The sequence below is a fragment of the Heterocephalus glaber genome, unplaced genomic scaffold, assembly GCF_053883595.1.
Source record: "Heterocephalus glaber isolate CG9 unplaced genomic scaffold, H.glaber_assembly_v1.0 deba00001481, whole genome shotgun sequence".
Lineage (NCBI taxonomy): Eukaryota > Metazoa > Chordata > Mammalia > Rodentia > Bathyergidae > Heterocephalus > Heterocephalus glaber.
Genome location: NW_028258317.1, coordinates 9,769,241 through 9,787,582, shown reverse-complemented (window position 1 = coordinate 9,787,582; position 18,342 = coordinate 9,769,241). Strand labels below are relative to the sequence as shown.

The 18,342-nt window shown below is 39.9% G+C and overlaps 1 protein-coding gene across 1 annotated transcript in view; it reads right to left on the bottom strand.

Annotated features, from left to right (window-relative positions):
* Window positions 1–723: 723 nt before the first annotated feature.
* The window catches only part of Grin3a (glutamate ionotropic receptor NMDA type subunit 3A), a 172,663-nt gene continuing 155,044 nt past the window's right edge, over window positions 724–18,342 (bottom strand). Inside the window, exons 7-9 of the mRNA XM_004848199.4 lie at window positions 10,760–10,924; window positions 9,396–9,472; window positions 724–4,875 (exon numbers count right to left, since the gene is read on the bottom strand). Of these exons, the coding sequence (XP_004848256.2) occupies window positions 4,545–4,875; window positions 9,396–9,472; window positions 10,760–10,924 (573 nt within the window). The 3' untranslated portion in view covers window positions 724–4,544. The remainder of the gene's footprint in view (window positions 4,876–9,395; window positions 9,473–10,759; window positions 10,925–18,342) is intronic.

Sequence of the window (18,342 nt, the reverse complement as noted above, 5' to 3'; positions counted from 1 at the left end):
TTATCTCTGATGTGTAAAACTGGGGGCCAGCTGAGGCAAGGGGCTGGGTAGTAAGAGAAATTCTAATGAGTATTAGAGGAGGAGGAGGAGGAAGGCAATGATTAGAATCCTAATGATACTGTATAGTCGCACTGTGTATGAATCTCTTGCTATGACTTAGCTGTGTGACTTCAGGCAGGTTCGGTAATTTCTCTGATTTGGTTTTTTCACCTATAAATTAGAGGTCTCATTTGCCTCCTCCAGAGTAAATATGAATTACCTGTCTAATAAGGCTGGTTTTAATTTTTAAATGAGATCATAGTTTATAGTAAGTGCCCAATAAATGTTATCTATTATTGTCTGTTTATTGATTGTGAAAAGATCAGACTGAGAAGGTCTCAAGAAAACTATACCCTCCTTGTTCACTATTGTTTCTCTAGTATTTGGCATATACATGGAATCTATTTAACAAATATTTGTTGAATTACTCAATGAGGACATCAGGGCAGAGTTTTTAGAGGTCTGTGAATGTTGTATATTTTTCCTAGAATATCTCAGATGAAGCCACTTCAGTTCTATTTCATGATACTTGGGCTCTGAGTTTTCTGAGAATATCTTGTGCTACTTCTTTAGATTATACCAAGGAAACAGACAGATGATAGCATCAGTGGGTCTCCTGTACAAAGGAGCTGATAACTTGTCAGCATTTGAATCCCTAAAGAATGCCAGCAATACATCCATAGGTGAAGTTTCTGTCTGAACATTTATTCCACAGTCATAGAAACTGAAGATGGAAAAGACCTGAGGACATTTAGTCCATCCACACATTGTACAAGAAAAGTGGCTGGAGCAAAGCAGCCCATTTACTTCATGCTCACAAGACAGCATTTCAGTTCTTGGAGCAGAGCGATTGCAAACACACTAAAATGAAGACACAATGCAAATACTCTTCACAAACCTTAAGAAAATACTTATAAATACATTATTTTCATAAAATGATTAGTGACAAAACGAAGAGTAAGGGAATCCTGGAGTGGATGGATGGTTTAGGTGAGTGAGGAAAGGAGTAACTAAGCTGCAGGTGGTGAAGTGATTTTAACTAAAAAGCAATTTCTTCTGAAGACTAGATATTCTGGCCTGCTTGTCAAATTATGAGTTGGGAGGAAAAGAGGTTCAAAAGTAGTTTCCCGTTTTCTATACTGAGGAGGTTCATAACTTGCTCCAAGGCTCTGATGGACCCAGCACTGAGAAGTCTATTACCCAGATGATATAGCTCTGTTTTGCTTGGATCTTGCTCCACTTTCCACTTCTTGGGCTGGGCTATATGAGAAGCAACAGCTCTCTTAAAAAGTTTGTGCAACAACAAGATTCATGAATAATGAGTCGCCTCCAGGCATAACTGATCAGGTCCCTGTAGCTGTCATACTTGGCGATCCCAGTCTTTCTTCCAACTTGTTTCTGTTGGAGGAATCTCCTTTCTCTGCCTGTGGCATATAAACTTTGGGACTTTTGGACTTACTCTTACTTACATGAACTGACTAGTCCTGTGTGTTCCAGCCTACTCAATCTTCCCCTGGTGGGAGACAGTTTGTCATATTCCAGGTTTCCCAATACTGGAGAGTAAAAGGAAATGGAGGCCTTCCTGATCTCATGAAATGGGAACTCAGCAGAGGAAGCAAAAGCACCTTTAGCTCTTTCTAATTTGCCAAAATACAACCCTCCACTAATTTTTTTTTTTAACCTGAGGAGGGGAGTTGAGTGAACCAAGGTGGAGCAGAACAGAAAAGAAGTTTTCAGGGATCCACCCTTTAATAAAATCTTTTTACAAAACACAACACACTGTTTCACAAATTGCAAAACACTGTTCAATTACTACCATTGAAAAAAACCATTGTTACTTAACATGAAGACAGCTTCATTTCACCACAAGCAATTATGGTTTTTCTTTATCCAGAACATGGAAGTATTTCAAGCAGTGTTGGCTGCAGTAAGGCTGCCTTCAGTCCCTGCTGCGTCTTGCTGCATCTCGGCCACTGTTTTGGCTGGGTAGTTCCTCTGAAGATACTTGAGCATGCACTGGTCTTTGACTCTGTGGATAGGCAGGGCAATCTGGCGTCTGATTCCCACTGCTCAGAATGCCTCAGTAGAGAAGCTTAAGGTAAACCCGATATACAAAAATCCAAACTTACAAAACAGGTACATTAAGGGATAATTAATTGGATTACAAAAGGGATCTATACTTTACAAAAAAATTCACCTCTGGGTTCCCTTAAATAGCCAGCTTCTTAAGTACAGTCAGAATATGAATTGAGTTACAAAAATGTCCATGTACAACAATGGGAGCATACGTGGATTGAGGTACACCTGTACCTCAGCCTTCTATGCTGCACAGACACCCAGGGGTGCTCAGAGTAGGGTGGCAGAGTCTCTAGTTCCAGATGGGTGGTGTCAGGGTTCATCTTCCATAGGCAGCTGTAAATCTACTTTGGGACCTGGGGTGAGAACGTGGGAGGACAGTTTTTCAAAGTGATCTGTCCTTTTTGCTTTTAGGACTCAGCTGTTTTCCCCCACTGTAGAACTGTTTGATTGGGGAGGTTGTTGAAGCTTAATTTTAGAGCCCTCATACCTCCCTTATCAGTATCACTGAGCTTACCTTCACTCCTTGGTTTTCTCAGCCAATTAACTAATTGCTAGAGTGATACCTAAAGCTTAAGGGGTTATCTTTCCCTGGGTAGCTCTGGGTGGAAATGCAGACTTTGTATTCAGAAGTCAAGACAGAGACTTTGTGATTGAGACACCTTTCTAAGGATCTGCGTGCTGCTTGGCTCAGTACTGTGAACTCACTGTAGATTTTTTCAGAATGATTGGGCACAGAAGTGAGTACTGAGAGGATAAAGCAGTAATTGATAAACAAGGAAATTTAGTCCTAAATGGTGTCCTGGAGCCATGGTGGGGGTTTAGAAAGTGAATCAGCAGATGTGCGCTGAAATTTAAAGTTTTCTCCTATCTCTAGTATGTCCCCTTAGAAAAAAAAAAGTTTCTTCCTCACATCTTCCTGTGCTTGGGGGCAGCCAAACTTCCAGAGCAGTGTTTCTCCAGGAGTAATTTTAGGATGCCCTGTGCATGTCACGGGGATGTTGGTTAACATTAGGTTTCTCAGCGCCCCACCAGTTCCTTGTCCTATAATCTCTGTGGAAGGGTCCTGGCAATCAATACTCTGATGAGTCCCCTAGATAACTCTTAAATATGCTAATCTTTGGGAGCTGAGGTTCTGAAGTTCCCAATATTCCTTTCCTTTCTGCATGCCCAACCAGTTGTACATTGGGAAAGGGATTTCTAGGCAGAGGGGAAGCTGAGTTATATCAGTCTTCTGTGGGCACTAGATGGGGCCTGGAGAATAATGAAAGGAGCCAAAACCTGTACATAGCTCCTCAGAGATGAGTGGGTGTGAGGACAGGAGATTGAGTTGGTGATTACTATACAGGTGTGAAAAGCACAGGGCAGACTCCTGAATGTTGAAACTTGTGATGTTCAGGATTCACTTGTGAGGCTCAAGATTCACTTTTGGGATCCTATGGCTAATAGATGACTGCTGATCTGAAAATGGCCTAGTATGTGGCATGCAGAATACTTAACCCATAGTGCCAGCTCACCTACCCTGTTATAGGCAATTAGCAGGGATGTTCCAGCTTCATCCTGTGGCCACAACCTCACTTTGCTTTTCTCTTTTTTTGTTTCTTTTATAAAAGGCACACACTATAGTGGAGATGCTTAGCTAGATTAGAAATGTAGTCCTATTCATTGCTTAGCCAAGTTGCCTTTCTGGCCCAAAAGTTTTGTTCTAAAAGTGTGGGGATGCATTTATAATGTCTCTTCTGCCTGTCCTCTGCTCTCAGTCACCACATCTCTGTCCTCTTTCATAATGGTGTGTAAACATGTCCCTACTGTTAATCAGGATGGGGCCAGAGATACACATTTTTTTCAAGTATGTCCCTCTTGTCTGATCCAATCAATCCTTGCCCACAGTGATTACATTCAGTTAACTTTAAGTATCCCCTCTCCCCCAAGTTTCTCTAGCTATTAGCCTGCTCCCCACTCAGAATGTAGAACAAATCTATATTGGGGAATTGTTTTTAATCAATAACCCTGGATAATCCTATTTTATATTAAGATTAGGACCAACAACCTAGTAAGACATAGGTATGAGTAACAATTTCATCTCTTGTTACTAGTACAGAGAAAGGGCTGGCTAAAAACCAGAAATGTTACTGTGGCACCTGGTGAAACAATTAACAGGAGTTGGGGTTGTCTGGTTAACAGATTCCTTACATGGAGTTTACTTCTGACCAACTTCAGACTCCTGCTATGAAAAGATTCCTACCCTGGAGACCTAGGAGGTGAGCTTGGGAAAAGCTGCTGCTGCAGGGTAGGTTGGGAGAGTAGACTTAAAGACCTAGACCTCAGCTTCCCCACACCTTTGTCAATCATTACAAAAGAGCATTACAAAGTGTCTCAAGGGCTCAGGAATGTTAGGAGCTGAGAACAACAGGGAGCAGTGTGATTGCTTAGGACTCACAAGTCCGATTTGTCCTTTGATACTCCTCCAGCTCCGTTTTCCTGCTCACAGCCAACTGCAGCTCCTGACGTATCACTTGAATCTGCTTCTCCAGCTCTGAGAGTTCCTGCATCACTGAGTTCTGAGCTAGGCTAAGGGAATCTGCTTTCCCGTTGGTGGCAGGGAGCTCTCTTCTCCTTATGGGGAGAGGGATGTCTTGGTGGGTCTGGATGCCCAGCTGGTTTTGTTCTCCCTCATCACTGAAGATGTGTTTTCGTTGGTTGTCATGACTCAGATTGGAAGTATTCCATACCATGAGCTGACGGGGTCCCATGTTGGTCCTAGGAAACAGAGTCAGTTCAGATTCACATTCCATTCTGCAACTCTCAGAGTGCTGTTCTCCATCTGTTGGCCACTTTTTGGAGGGAGAATATGGAGCTGGGTATGCACTTAGAGATGAAGTCACGAAACCATGGAAAGACTGCCTCCTACAATGCCATAGGCACAACAGATGCCATAAACTCTCAACTGAAGTTCAACATCTTATCAAGTCTCATGCTGCTTTGCAACTGGATTAGTATCATTTGATACAATGGCTCTGGCACATTAATTTATTTTTTTTGGTACCAGGGATCGAACTCAGGACCTTGCCCTTGTGAGGCAGGCAGTGGCACCACTGACCTATATCCTCAGCCCTGGCACATTCTTTTGAGAGGAACCTTAGATGACTTCCCTTCCTTCAGACAAAGCTTAGAAAGCAGCACTACCTTGAAACATCCTTTAGCTGTAAATATGATACTGTAGTAAGAGTGAAAATGCATTTATTCAGATATTATAATCTTAGCATCAGTCTGCAGATGGATATTACTATATATAGCTCATGTTTAATTCTACCAGAACTTGCTAATGCTCACTATTTGATTTTGGGAAGAATAAAGATATGTAAGCCACAGGTTTCACCAAAGTGTTTTTCAGTAAAGGAATGACTTTATGTGGATCAAAAATGACAAGTCAGGTCTGATGTTAAAAAAAAAAAATCACTCAAAAGTCACAGCTTCTTGCTGGGGTAATGAAAGTCAATTAGAAACAAGTTTGTTTCAGGCTTACATTGTACCACATACAATAGTGGAGAAGTGGCTGCAAACAGTAAGCAAGTCATTGCCAGCTAGGTGCTGGATGAATTGATTTTCTTTCTGAAATACACTTTGCAAGTTGGATACAATGAGAAGAGTTTCTCACAAGAACATATTAGAGCCCTAAGCAGTGTAATTGCTGGTTTTCTTCTACCCTGTGAGAAGAAAGAAGAGGAGGAGGACTACGATCACTTTGCAGTTGACTACAGGCCAAAGCATACTAGAAACACTCTATTAAATCCTTGTATTTTTGTTGCCATCCATATAACTGAATTGACTTTATTCCTGGACTTTTATTTTCCAGGAAGAGAAGGAGAACCTGGAGGGCCAGGGGCAACAGGACAGATAATAAGGTTGTGATGCAGTTACATGGTTGGGAACAAAACCACAAAGACTTAATAGAATGATTCTGTTTTGCTTTGCCCTGTGGTAGATTGTAAAAGTGGTCTGATCCTTCATTCCTCCTTTCACCCATGTCCCTCAGTACTGAGACTTTGTTGCTCGTGTCTATCAGGATGGAGAGCCTGCTTACCCTCTCCTTGAATGAGGTCTCGTCTCATTCAGCCATTTCAGCAATGGAAAAATTGGAAGTTTCAAGCCTAAGCTTTTAAGAAGACCTATACTCTGCCATTCTCTGATCCCTGCTGCCACAGTGTGAACAAGGCCTCTTTAGCTTGCTGATGCTAGACCATGTGGAAAGTCCTCCATCTTTCTAATTGACCCAGCTGAGGCTACCATTGACTAGATAGCCTTTAGCTGCTTCCTACCCTCTTTCCAAGCTGGCTGACGACATGAGCCAGCTCACTCCAATTCAGCCAAGTCTGACTCAGACCAGCAAACTACACAGCTAATCCATGAATTCATAAGCATCCCCTATTGCTGCAAACACTAAGTACTGGTATGATTTCTCACAAAGCAAAAAACAACGGAAAATTTCTCTGGGCCATTAAAACACACAAACTACTATGTAGATCTTTAAGATTTTGCTTAGTTTTTCTCCTATGAACAATCAGAGGGCACCTGAATTCAGTTTTCCTATGTCCTGGGCTGGATAAAAGTTCTATAATGAAGCTACTTATAGCTCCACTGACTTTAGACTAGAATTGGAGAGAAGATACAGTGTTAATTTTTCTTCCAGCCTCATAGAGTTCTCTTTAATTTTTCACATTGAATAAATCAATAACTAGATATATAAAAGTCTTCCAACATCCACTTTTTCTCTCCATTCAAGAAAAAAAGAACATTTGCTTCCGTATATAGTCCAAATTTCTCCAAGCCTTTCCTCAAGCTCACTGTTAACTATTTATCTGTTCTTTCATTCATTCAATAAATATTGAGCATAGGGGAGCATGTCAATTTGTAGCAGTCATGAGCAGTTATTTGCATAGTTATTCTTCCAAGAAAAGAGGGAGAGAACATTTTCAAATCAGCACACATAACTAGTACCATAGAATGATGATTATAGTGGGGAAAACCTGGGAGTAGAGAATCTACCCATTTTCTTGGACTGACCGGGTAACCCCAGTGATCAGGTAAGGAGAGAAAGCCAGTTTGGTGTTCTCCAGAGCTTTGGGTATCTACCTGGGAATATAATGTAGAAGAATAAGCAAGAGCTGGCTTCTTTTGTGATAAACTGTAGTTGCTGGTATCTCTATGCTCTAATGATTGATGTGTGGCTCAAGGTGACAGATACTGAATATAAGGGTCTAACTGCATGGAATGAGTGTTATATTTGTGGCTTCAGTGATGTTTAGGTTGTGTTTTATATCAGGCATCCTTCAGTTTTAAGAGCCTAACATGACCAGCGAGTGACCAGTATTTCACACTAAAAATGGGCAAAATTGGCATCTACAAAACAATTATTTAACATTGAGGTTCAGTGCTTCACTGGACCATTCAAAAGAAACTTGACAGCTGTGGGACCCCTAGGACTTATTGTGTTTAGAAGGTTGTAGGTGCTGGATTATAGGGAGGTGGGCACAGGAAATGAAGTCCAAGATACTAGTACTTCTCATCCATAACAGAAGAAAATGGGGTGGATAACATGATTCCTTTTCATTGTTTGTATCTGCTTGAGAGCTGCTGCAGTCTCATTTCTCCAGGTTAAAATTTGAGTGAATGGACACATTTGGCCCTGAATTGAGGTGAAATAGATGTAAGAATCATATCATATTTGGAAATGGGATCATAGGGCTTCCTGTTTCTATTCTTGCTGGAAAAGAAATATTTTATAACTGTAGATGATATCTTTGCTGCAGTGTCTTCTTATGTTCCTCTGGTTAAAATTTATGTCAAAAATAATCATAGCCAAATGTAATGAGACACTAAACAGCTGTGACCTGATTGGTCTACAGCTTATCACTAAGTGATTTGCACAGTGATACCAGGATGCCACAAACGGAGGAGGCAGGAAGTGCCCATTGACTGGAAAGAGAGGCTTTAAGAGATAATAGAAATGATTCTGACAAGCTCTATGCAACCAGGAGAGAAAGGACTGCAGCAGCCCCACAGGAATATGAGCAAATAAGAAAAAGTCATGTTGTCTGCCCCCTTTTTTATTCTGTTCTGAATGAGAGGTAAGAGTGTCAGATTTCAAACCTATCCAGAAAGCCAAGCCTTAAGCTAAGGCTATGCCACACATGGCTGAGTTAGGACAGCTGATGCCTCCTCTGAAGCCTCTGGGCATATGAAAGGATCAGGAGGGCTGCCTTAGGCAGCAGGCAACAGAAGCCACGAGGAACCAGACTGAAATGCTTTTGTCATCTTCAGTCACCATGAATAAGGCCGCTGCCATCCATAGCCTGGCTATGGAGAAGGTATAAAGTGTGAGTTTTCAAATGTCACTGATGCATTTAATGCATGCTCCTGCCAATGAATGAAGTGTTCTTTTCTAGGGAGTTCTACGTGTTGGGAAATAGATTAGGCAGGACATAGTTATCACATATTTCAAATATTTCTAGGAGTGCTGGAAAGGGGTGGGGACTGGAAATGTACAAAAAGACTGTCTCATAAAATTAATTGCCTGTAATATCATGAAATATTATTGTTTTGTATACAGCAATAGCTAATATTTTAAAAAAATTTTTTCAGGATTTTTACATGTATTATCTCATTGAATTCATACAACAACTCTAGGAAGCAGGCCCCCCTTTTTCTTGTGGTACTGAGGGTTGAATCCAGGGTCTTTGCACTGAGTTACATCCCCAGCTTTTTATTTTTTATTTTGAGGCAAGGCTTTGCTAAGTTGCTAAGTTATCCAGGCGGGTTTGAACTTGTGATCCTCTTGCCTCAGCTTCCCAGAGTTCCAGAATTACAATGTGCCCGCAAGCCTGACTGCGGGTACTATTTTTATCTCAATTTCCTAGATGAGAAACTTGAAGCACAGAAAGGTTAAATAACTTGACCAAAACTGCACATATAGGTGCTGGAGACATGATTGAATACATGATGCACTACTCCTGGGTCCACACCTGCACTTGTAGCCAGGAGATTATTTTGGCTTTGCTACATTTCAGTGTCCATACATGTGTCTATATTTGTTTATTTTATGTTTTATTTTGTTCTGTCAGAAACTACATGTATTCATGTTGATTTTATCAACAAATTGTCCTGATTTGATCTGAATCATTATTTAGTCATAACTTCTATTTTGCACATGGAGTCTTAGCTACATTCCTAAACTTTTATTTTAGCAAATACAAAGACAGCTGGCATTGACCTCTTCTTACCTCTTTTCCACATGTTTGGTCTTGAAACGCTGCTGCTTTTCTTCTATGTATGATGTATTCAATGCTCTATGAAATCTCTGGTGGGAAAAACAGATTGACAGGTAGAGATCATTAGAAACACAGGTCAGGGGACAAAGTACCACTTGCGATTTAATGGAGTACCTAGTTGCTGCAAACCTTGGCCTCTTTAACCAAATTTCCAGGGTTGCCTGATAATGGATCAACAATCAGCCCCTAATCTCTATAATAAGAATTCTAAGTTATTTTTCTACATGGGGGAAAAGCAAAGTGATCTAGTAAAAGCTTATAAATGTGAGAGAAAGAAGCACTATCATAATTCATGCATAGCTAAAGTCCTTATGAAATTGCTAGTAAAGAGTCAAAATCTTAAGTGTTGAATTTCTTAGTAACCAAGACGAAGAAGGGAAGGAGAACTCCTGGGAATTAAAGTAATCATATTATCACAGAATAGAGGACATCACTTGTCTGCAGTCTTCCCAGGAGATGAAAATAGGAAGACTAGAATTTATTAACTAAACTAATGAGTGTAACATATCCTGGGGAAAAAAAGGTACTGCACTAACAAAGCAAGGAGGTCAGCAAGAGGACAGAGGGGGTAAAAGTGACAGAACTGGCAACCTTGCTGCCGAGAGGAGACCCAGAGCCTAGTGGGAGGCAGGAGGGATTTCTCCGTGGGGAGGCTGGGTCAGCACATCCGCCTCACTGTCACAGTGGCCATTGCTAAAGTCCCTCCATCATAAGACACTTGAGTCCCTTTGGCTCTCCGGCCAATTTCCTACAGGGAGACATGTGTAAACCAGTGTGCCTGAATGTTCAGTCTATCGACAGTTTTGCTTCTTCCTCTAAATACACCCATGTGTTGGTGTCTGGATTATACGGAAGAACTGTGCTCTTGTGCGGCTTGTTCTTGGGATTGGGGGCCTCAAACTTTGCGGCCAGAGAAAAAGAGAACAGGAGCAAGTGCAGTCACCTAAAGGGGAACAGGAACTTCAAACTCATTTATTGGGTTTTAATTTTAACAAGAAAAGAATCTGTGGGAAAAAGATTTTTCCTACCTCTCTTCACTATTGTCACTATTAAGTGAAATTTGATTAAGAACAGTTCTATTGTATCTATTATGAGCAGTAAAGGTTTATGGGAACAGAAGTGACACTGGGATAACAAAAGGAAGGTGAATTCTGGGATAGAAGGAAATCCATCTTCAGAGAGTACCTACGGCACCTCATTCCTTTGTTTATGTGCCAAGAGAAGTCTGATAATGTGCCATTTGCCAGTCTAGATTGTCTCATCGTTTGGAATCCTGAAGGCTGAGAATATGGGAGCAAGAGACTTGAGGCACTCACCTGACTGGTGTGCAGCCAGTATTGCCTCTTGGATTTGTTTTTGATTCGTGGTAGCAGCAGCCTGTACACTATGTGCTCACCAATGGTTGTCAAGATGGACAGACCAAATCCGATGCACAGCAGCACAAAGAGTCCAGAGAAATGTTTAATGCCCATTTGCAAAGTCTGTGACAAAACAGAAAAGGCTGTGAATGTGGTGATCCAAATGGCCCCGTGGTTATTACTCTTTTTCATTTTTAACCTAAGATCCCTTTTTCCAGGCCCAAGGAAAGCTGGAGACTGTTCCTTGCTATGTGCTCAGTGAACTCCACTGTTCCCTGCTGTGAAAGGGAATCAGCCAGCAGTGGACTGAGGGATGCTGCATAGCAATATCCCTGGAGTTCCAGGTGCCTATTACTCTCATTGAACAAAAGATCCCTAGAGATGTGCCGAGGCCCTGAGTCTGGACAACTGTATAGGGAGAGTGAGAGTGAGAGAGTGAAAGAGAGAGAGAGAAGCGGAATATATTAAAACATTAATATATTTAAATAAAATTTAATATGTTAAAACATTGAAAAGCTATAAAGGAAAAAACCTCTCAGAGAATGAGTAGATTTAATAAGTGGATTTTAAAGGGAAAAGATAATGAGTTTCGTAATTTTGGAATTTAGATCTGGCAGAGAACATGGACATCACCTAGTTCAATGCCTTCATTTTACAGATGAGGATATAGATGAAAGAGGTATAGTAAATTGAGCCAGGCCACAAACTTAGGCAGCCATAGAGGAGAAAAAGAAGCAACTTAATATTTATCGGTTGCAACCTTTCCTCCAAGTAAAAGTTTTGCAGTGAGGTAGTTATACCCACCCATCTTACAGTTAAAAAAAAAAAAATACTGTGCAGGCCCTTGGATGTTATGCTAAGTAACCTAGGTGGTATTTGTTTGCTGGAAGGCATTTTGTTTTCATTATCATTGGTAATTATTTAGCACTTAATATGCATAGGCACAATTCTGAGCATGTAGAAACTTGCCTATTCTTCATAATAATCTGTAAGGAAGAGACTGCTACTATCTCTGCCTTAGAAGTGAACAAATAGCCATAAAGAGGTTCAGTAACATTTTCAAGATCATGGTTAGCTAGGATTTAAACCCCTGCAGTCTGTCTCCAGAGTCCACATTCTTCACTGTCTCATTTGTCTGATGTGAGTGAACTCTCATACTCTTTATGGGCATCAGATCTCAGAGGCAAAGCTCAAAGAGTTTAGGCTTTGGTGGAGCCTGGCTCATTACTTCTTTTTTTCTCAATGATAGGACATTAGGCAGTGGCTTATAGATCAAAGATCAGCATGAGGATCTCTGGGGAAGGAAAGACAATTGCTGAGACAGGCTCAGAATTCCAGCAGTCTGAGACACAAGTCAGGAAAATTAGGCAGATGATTTCAGACTACAGGCAGAAGGTCAATCCTAGGAAACAAGGAACACTGATCTAGGATATCTGGGGGGGGGGCGGTCGGAGAGGGATGCACTGAGCCTTGAGGACTACACTGGCAACAGGACTTTTTCTGCAAAATCTTTGTATAAGTGGTAACCAACTGTAAGAACCTGAGCTCTAGAAAGTACATACAAATGTGTTGGGAAATAGCCACTGGCCTGTACTTACTATAACGTGAACAGGCTATGGCTATTAGAAGAATTCAATGAGCTAATTATCGCTGTGGCTAAAGAACAAACTGAGAGAATTCAGTTTTTACTAACATCATCAAACATTCAGTAATACCCTAAGTCAGTGGGCACTGCTTTCTCAAAAGATAATGCCAAGATGAAAAAGAAAATGTAACTTACAGTGAGTCATCTTACTCTTAAACACATGGCTTCCATCTATTCTCTTGTGCATAATGATAATTAGTCTCATGTTCCCCAAATTACTTCAGTAATACATAAGCTGTATTCAGTTTATATTATTGATTTCTTCCCTTTTAAACTTCTGTAGTTTATACTCACACACTGCTAGATTTTTTTTTAATTAGGCATTTAATATGTCTGCCAGACACTACATTACACCTTTATGGTGATATAATAACCCTGTAAGTTAAGTAGTATTATCTCCATTTCACATTTAAGGAAATGGAGGCACATAGAGGTTAATTACATTATTCAAGATCATACAAGCTCATATATGGGGAACCAGGCCATGGATCCAGGACTGTGTGATACCTAGGCCTGTCCTATCTCTTAGGTGAACATTATTTGCAGGTGTCCTTTGTTATCTGAATTCCCACTGACTATTCATTTGCAAAATTTTTTGTTCAAAAACTCAGCACCTGAATTCAAAATCCATTATAATCTGCATGTGAACACCAAACAAAATGTTTAAGTTGTGTCTGAGTCTGAATGATAAGGTGTGCAGCTGCTGTTTTAATTCAGCCCCTCTTGCCCTAGGACCACGTTCTTGAAATACGTTATACATGAGATATGTGCATGTACTCCACATTATCAAGTGGAAACCTTATTTCTAATAAAGTAGAACTTGATGAACTTGACACTCATTGTTGATCAGAAGAAGAAGAAAAGGAGAAATAAACATTCAATGTCAAATCTATAAAATAATTTAGGTGATGTAGACAAAATGATAATTGCAGTTGCAAGCAACATGAGTAAAATCACACTGAAAAATGCAGTCACAACCCCAGTCACATGCTGTTGAGAGCTGTACAAATGAAAGCAAAAAGAATGCAAATAAACATAAGATTTGAGCCGCTTCATCTGCAGCTTCACTTGACAGCTCACAGTCCCACAATTCCAGCATCTCCAGTGTCAAAGAGAGAAGATTGTCCCAGGATTTAGCCACAGGGAAATCTTAAGCAGTTATGGTTCACTTAGTCCTTCAAGCGTCTCCAGCCCACCTCATTTAATTTAGGCAATTCTTTAATTACTAAGCAACCATTCAAAAAATTCTTGTTTATTTTTTCAATGGTTTTTGTAATTGTTATGTTTAACATTTCATTTTTGTTAAATTACATTCATAAATATTCATTGTACCATGGAGGGAAAACATGGCTTGGATCTGTTATCATACTCTCCATGCTGTACCCAGATATATTCACTAAGTAAGCACTAGAACATTGGTATTTTAAATGCTTAAAATTATGCATAAATTCTTGGTGAATTGTTATATAAAACAATACATGCATTCTGCATTGGGCATTACCCAAGTATAGGTGTCTAACAGTGTTTTAGTGCTATTTAGGGAAACTGGTTGAGATTCTTCGATGAAGCAGGATAATTTGTTATTTTTCCCATTTAAAATAATGGAAAGAGCTTCCACTGCTTGGAAATTTACTGATCAACATTTCTAGGAACAGACTAGAATCGGACAAAGGGAGACACCTGTACTATCAAATGTGTGGCTTCTGCTTCAATCATCAATGCTTTCAGTAAAATGTAAAGGCCCAAATCATCGATTGTCTTCCTGCCCAAACCCTTTTTTGCATCTTGCTCAGATGTGGATAATTGAAACATCTGACAGCTTGCTGGATAAATGACTGGCTCTCAAGCCTCTAGCAAAAAAGTTTATTAAAATATTTCACTCACTGTTTGCCTTAGATGTTATCAAAGAAGTCCTGTGCAACTAATCCTCCTTACATCCCAATCCACATTTTCCAACATAAGGCAACAATTTAATTTCTCTGGTTCTCCATACACATTGCTTTTAATTCTTCTCCTCTCTGTCTTGAATCCACTTAATTAGACTTTTGTTGCCCTTGTCCCCAGTCACCTGTCAAACAACTATCAGCCATCATTTATCTCCACAGTGTCAAATCCAACAGTCAACTTTCACTGTATTAATGTCTGTAGCTAGGACACTGTTGATTACTCCATTCCTTTTCGTACATTTTCTTCAATTTGTTTTTCAGATACCCCTCTCTGTTCCACCTCAGTCTTTGCTGTTCCTCCTCATGTTTCTGACCATGAACATGAGCATGCCTTCAATTCTTTGGAATACTCACTTTCTCATCCAGGCTTTTAATACTGCCTATATGCCAATGACTTCAAGAATTGGGGACTATCACTTCATTTCCATAGTCAGACTTTCTACTTGGGTATCTAATAAATATCTCAAACTTAACACACCTAAAGCAAACTTTGATTTTTCTCCCTGAAATCTGTTCCTCACATAGTCTTTCTTTCAAAAAAACTTCTTTCTTGGATTTTTCAAAGCAAAATCTCTAGTCATCTTTGACTTCTCTTTCATTAGCATCATATACCTTGTATGTCTGTTAAAATGGTAGATCTGACCTTTGCAGTAGATCCAGAATCTGACTTCCCACCACTCCACCAACCACCCTGATCCAAGCCACCATCACTTCTCACCTAGATTATTGAAGTTACTTTCTAATTATTTTCTCTGACCCCTTCAGTCTGTCTTCTACTTAACAGCCAGAAGGACCATCTAAAAATATTATGTCACTCCTGTGTTCAAGGCCTCTTGATGGTTTTCCATCTCATGCAGAGTAAATTTCAAAGTCTTACACTGGGGTATGAGGCAAAATCCTGGAAAGAATAGGTGGAGCCTACTTGATGAAGACTTCTCTGATGGGGGAGGGGGGCTGTGCCTTTCTTTATGTGTCTCCAGAAGCCTGTATAATAGTAGTCTGTCTAATGGCTTGAAGATAGCAACATATGGTAGAGAGCAGAAACAATCCATTAACATATATGATAACATATTGTTACTTATCTCTATAGCCTCAGAGCATATTGGTTGCTGTTACCAGTTTAAGTGATTTCATCTGCTTCTCAAGACGAACTGAAGGTAAATGATTGAAAACTATCTTGCCTAATAGTTTGTTTGCAAAGCATAAAACAGAAGAGGTGGAAGCTGTTTGCTCTTTGATCAGTAAGTCAGTTCTTTGGGCCTGTTTCCTCTTTTGTGAAAATTGATGCTTGAGCTGATCACATTAAAAAGACTGTCAGAAACAATTTGAGACAGGTAAACACTGGAGCCATAATAATAAGAGGAACACAGTGGCAGAGACAAAGCTCAGGGTTTGAGTCACAAAGCCTGGTAGGAATCCTTCCTTTGCCACTTACCAGATGAGTGATCTTGGAGAAGATTCCAATCTATGGCATCATCTGTGAAGTTGAGATAACGGTGTCAACCTCACAGTGTTGAAGTGATGATTAAATGAAATAACAAAGGTTATATGAAGAATCATAATAGCTCAATAAGTGGCAACTATTATTATTTGCCCAAGGAGTGGTATACATTTTTTTGTTTTGGTACTGAGGATTGAACTCAAGACATTGTGCTTCCCAGGCAGCCACGGCACCACTGAGCTACATCCCTGGCCCTAAACTTTTTTTTTTTTGCAACAATTAACTGTGGGGGAAAAAAACAATGTATGAAATTGGAAGTAAATGTGACCCATTTCCCCACATATCTAGTCAGATCTTTTCAGTGCTAACACCAGAAACAAGCTCTCAAAACTTTGTTACAAAGCCTTGGGAAGATATATTAGGTAGATTGAGCAATTGGCTTCTTCTAATTCCAGCCACTCCAGAAGCTGAAATATTTTTCCTTTTCTTGTTAAATTTGAATATGTAATCCAACATTTTTCAAGCCCTTGGTCATAATTCAAAATTTTTAATTTTCTAATGTGCACATTGTAACTATAAATAATTGCTTTTCTTGAAGAGATCTTAGCTGGAATGCTCAATTTCCTCATGTAAAATTTTCTCTACAAAGTCAAACAGGTTGGTCTAGAAATAGAAAATCTCTCTAAAGTTTCTTGGGTTATCAAGTCCAGAAGTCTATTGGCCCCTTAGGGTGTGGGATGAATATTGACGTTGTTCCTGGTTGTTTGCTTGGCTAGTCTAGGATTATACAAATGTCCAGTTAATTTTGGGTGTGACCAAGTGTTTCTACCTTATTTCATACCTCCTATTTTTATGTTTTCTATGTTTACCTGTCTCAAATTATGACTGTTTTATTAATGTAATTAAGTTGTCTAAATTTTCACAAAAAAAGAAGTGAGTTTCTTGGCAAGGAACAAACTGCTCCTACTTCATGTCTTCCTTACATATTGATCTTGTAGAAGGGAGAGGTGGGGGAAGGGAATTAGTAGAATTAACGTATTGTATCCTAGGTGGTTTACATATTTTGTCTTTTTGAATTTTCAAAATGATCCTGGGATGGATCATTGTTTTAATGAAGAGGAAAGTCATTGAAGTTGCTTATGTTCATACAACTACTTGTGGCTATGATGATGACCCAGCTGTAATTAATCAAAATCCAATTGTTTTTGTGTCTTTCAACCATATTACCTGGCAATAGGGTTTTGCCACACATCGATATAGGATGGAGAGTGTTTATTGATTATTAACATATTTCTTTGGAACTTCACAGGAATTAAAGGGATTCCTATTTTTTGTAGTTCCTCAGTAAACTATGCTATTAAATGTGTAATATGGTAGATGGATGTCCTGCCAGTGATTAAATTTGTGGACTTTTTTTTCTTTCTTTTTCTTTTTCTTTTCCTGGACAAGACTAGTTGCCAGCTTCTTCAAAATATAACAATAATAAATCTCATAGAAATTGATCTTTGTTTTCTTGAGAAAAACCACCAGAGTGTTGTCTTTTTGTTAAGTGTGAAAGAGTATGTGTCATTTAGTATTCTGACAGCCTTAGGTAGCTTATAGGGGAGTGGTTCTCCATGAGAAAGAGAAGTGGTGTGAAATGGCAGATGCTAGAATCGGTCCTGGCCCTGCTCTTGTGAGGACAGCTTATGTTCTGAGATCTGACAGCAGTGAAAGAGAAGTCAGAGAGTTGGTAACACTGAGGATGGGAGCAGGTGGTGTACTCACTGGTAAATTGATTCTCCAAAGAAAACCAAACAAAACCACTAAAAGTTTTTGTTCTTTTCCCTGATATATTATTCCCACCATGACCAATGTCAAGGTATCGACATGACATAGTGAGCTAGGGAGAGCTGTCTACACATTTGCTCTCATTTAGAACAAATAGGCTCCAATACACACTTAGATGCAGGTCTATCGGGGTGTGAGGAATTCTAGGCTAAATGTTCCATTAGGGAAAAAAATCTCCCAAGGATACGAAAGCTCTCAGTTTCTCTGTTATGTCCCAGGTCTGATTTTCAAAACCACACTTAGCTAGTGGAGCTACTATTTACCTCTGCTGTGGAGATATGGTTGGTGACCTCTACATCCCTGAGCCCTGGAACAACATCATACCACTTCAGCATTGTTGTAGTCAGTAGTTTAAGGGAATAGATTTACCAGAGAACACACAATTTATAGGATTATTTTATAATATTCACCCAAAAAGTCAAATGCAGAGAGTGCAAGAGATCTGTCCTCACACTAGAGACACAAAGAATGCAGCCAAGGGCCTGGATCCCTTGGCAATGTCCCGCACAAGTCCAGCCAAAGACCTAGAGCCCATGGCAATGACTCCTGTAAGTCCATATCAAGGATCTGCACCAGAAAGGGCCCAAAGCCAGTGGTGGAAGCCAGAAGCTCTGCACTGGAAGGGTGAAGGATCTGTGACACCAGGCTGAGGGATCTGCACTGGAGCCAGAAATGATGC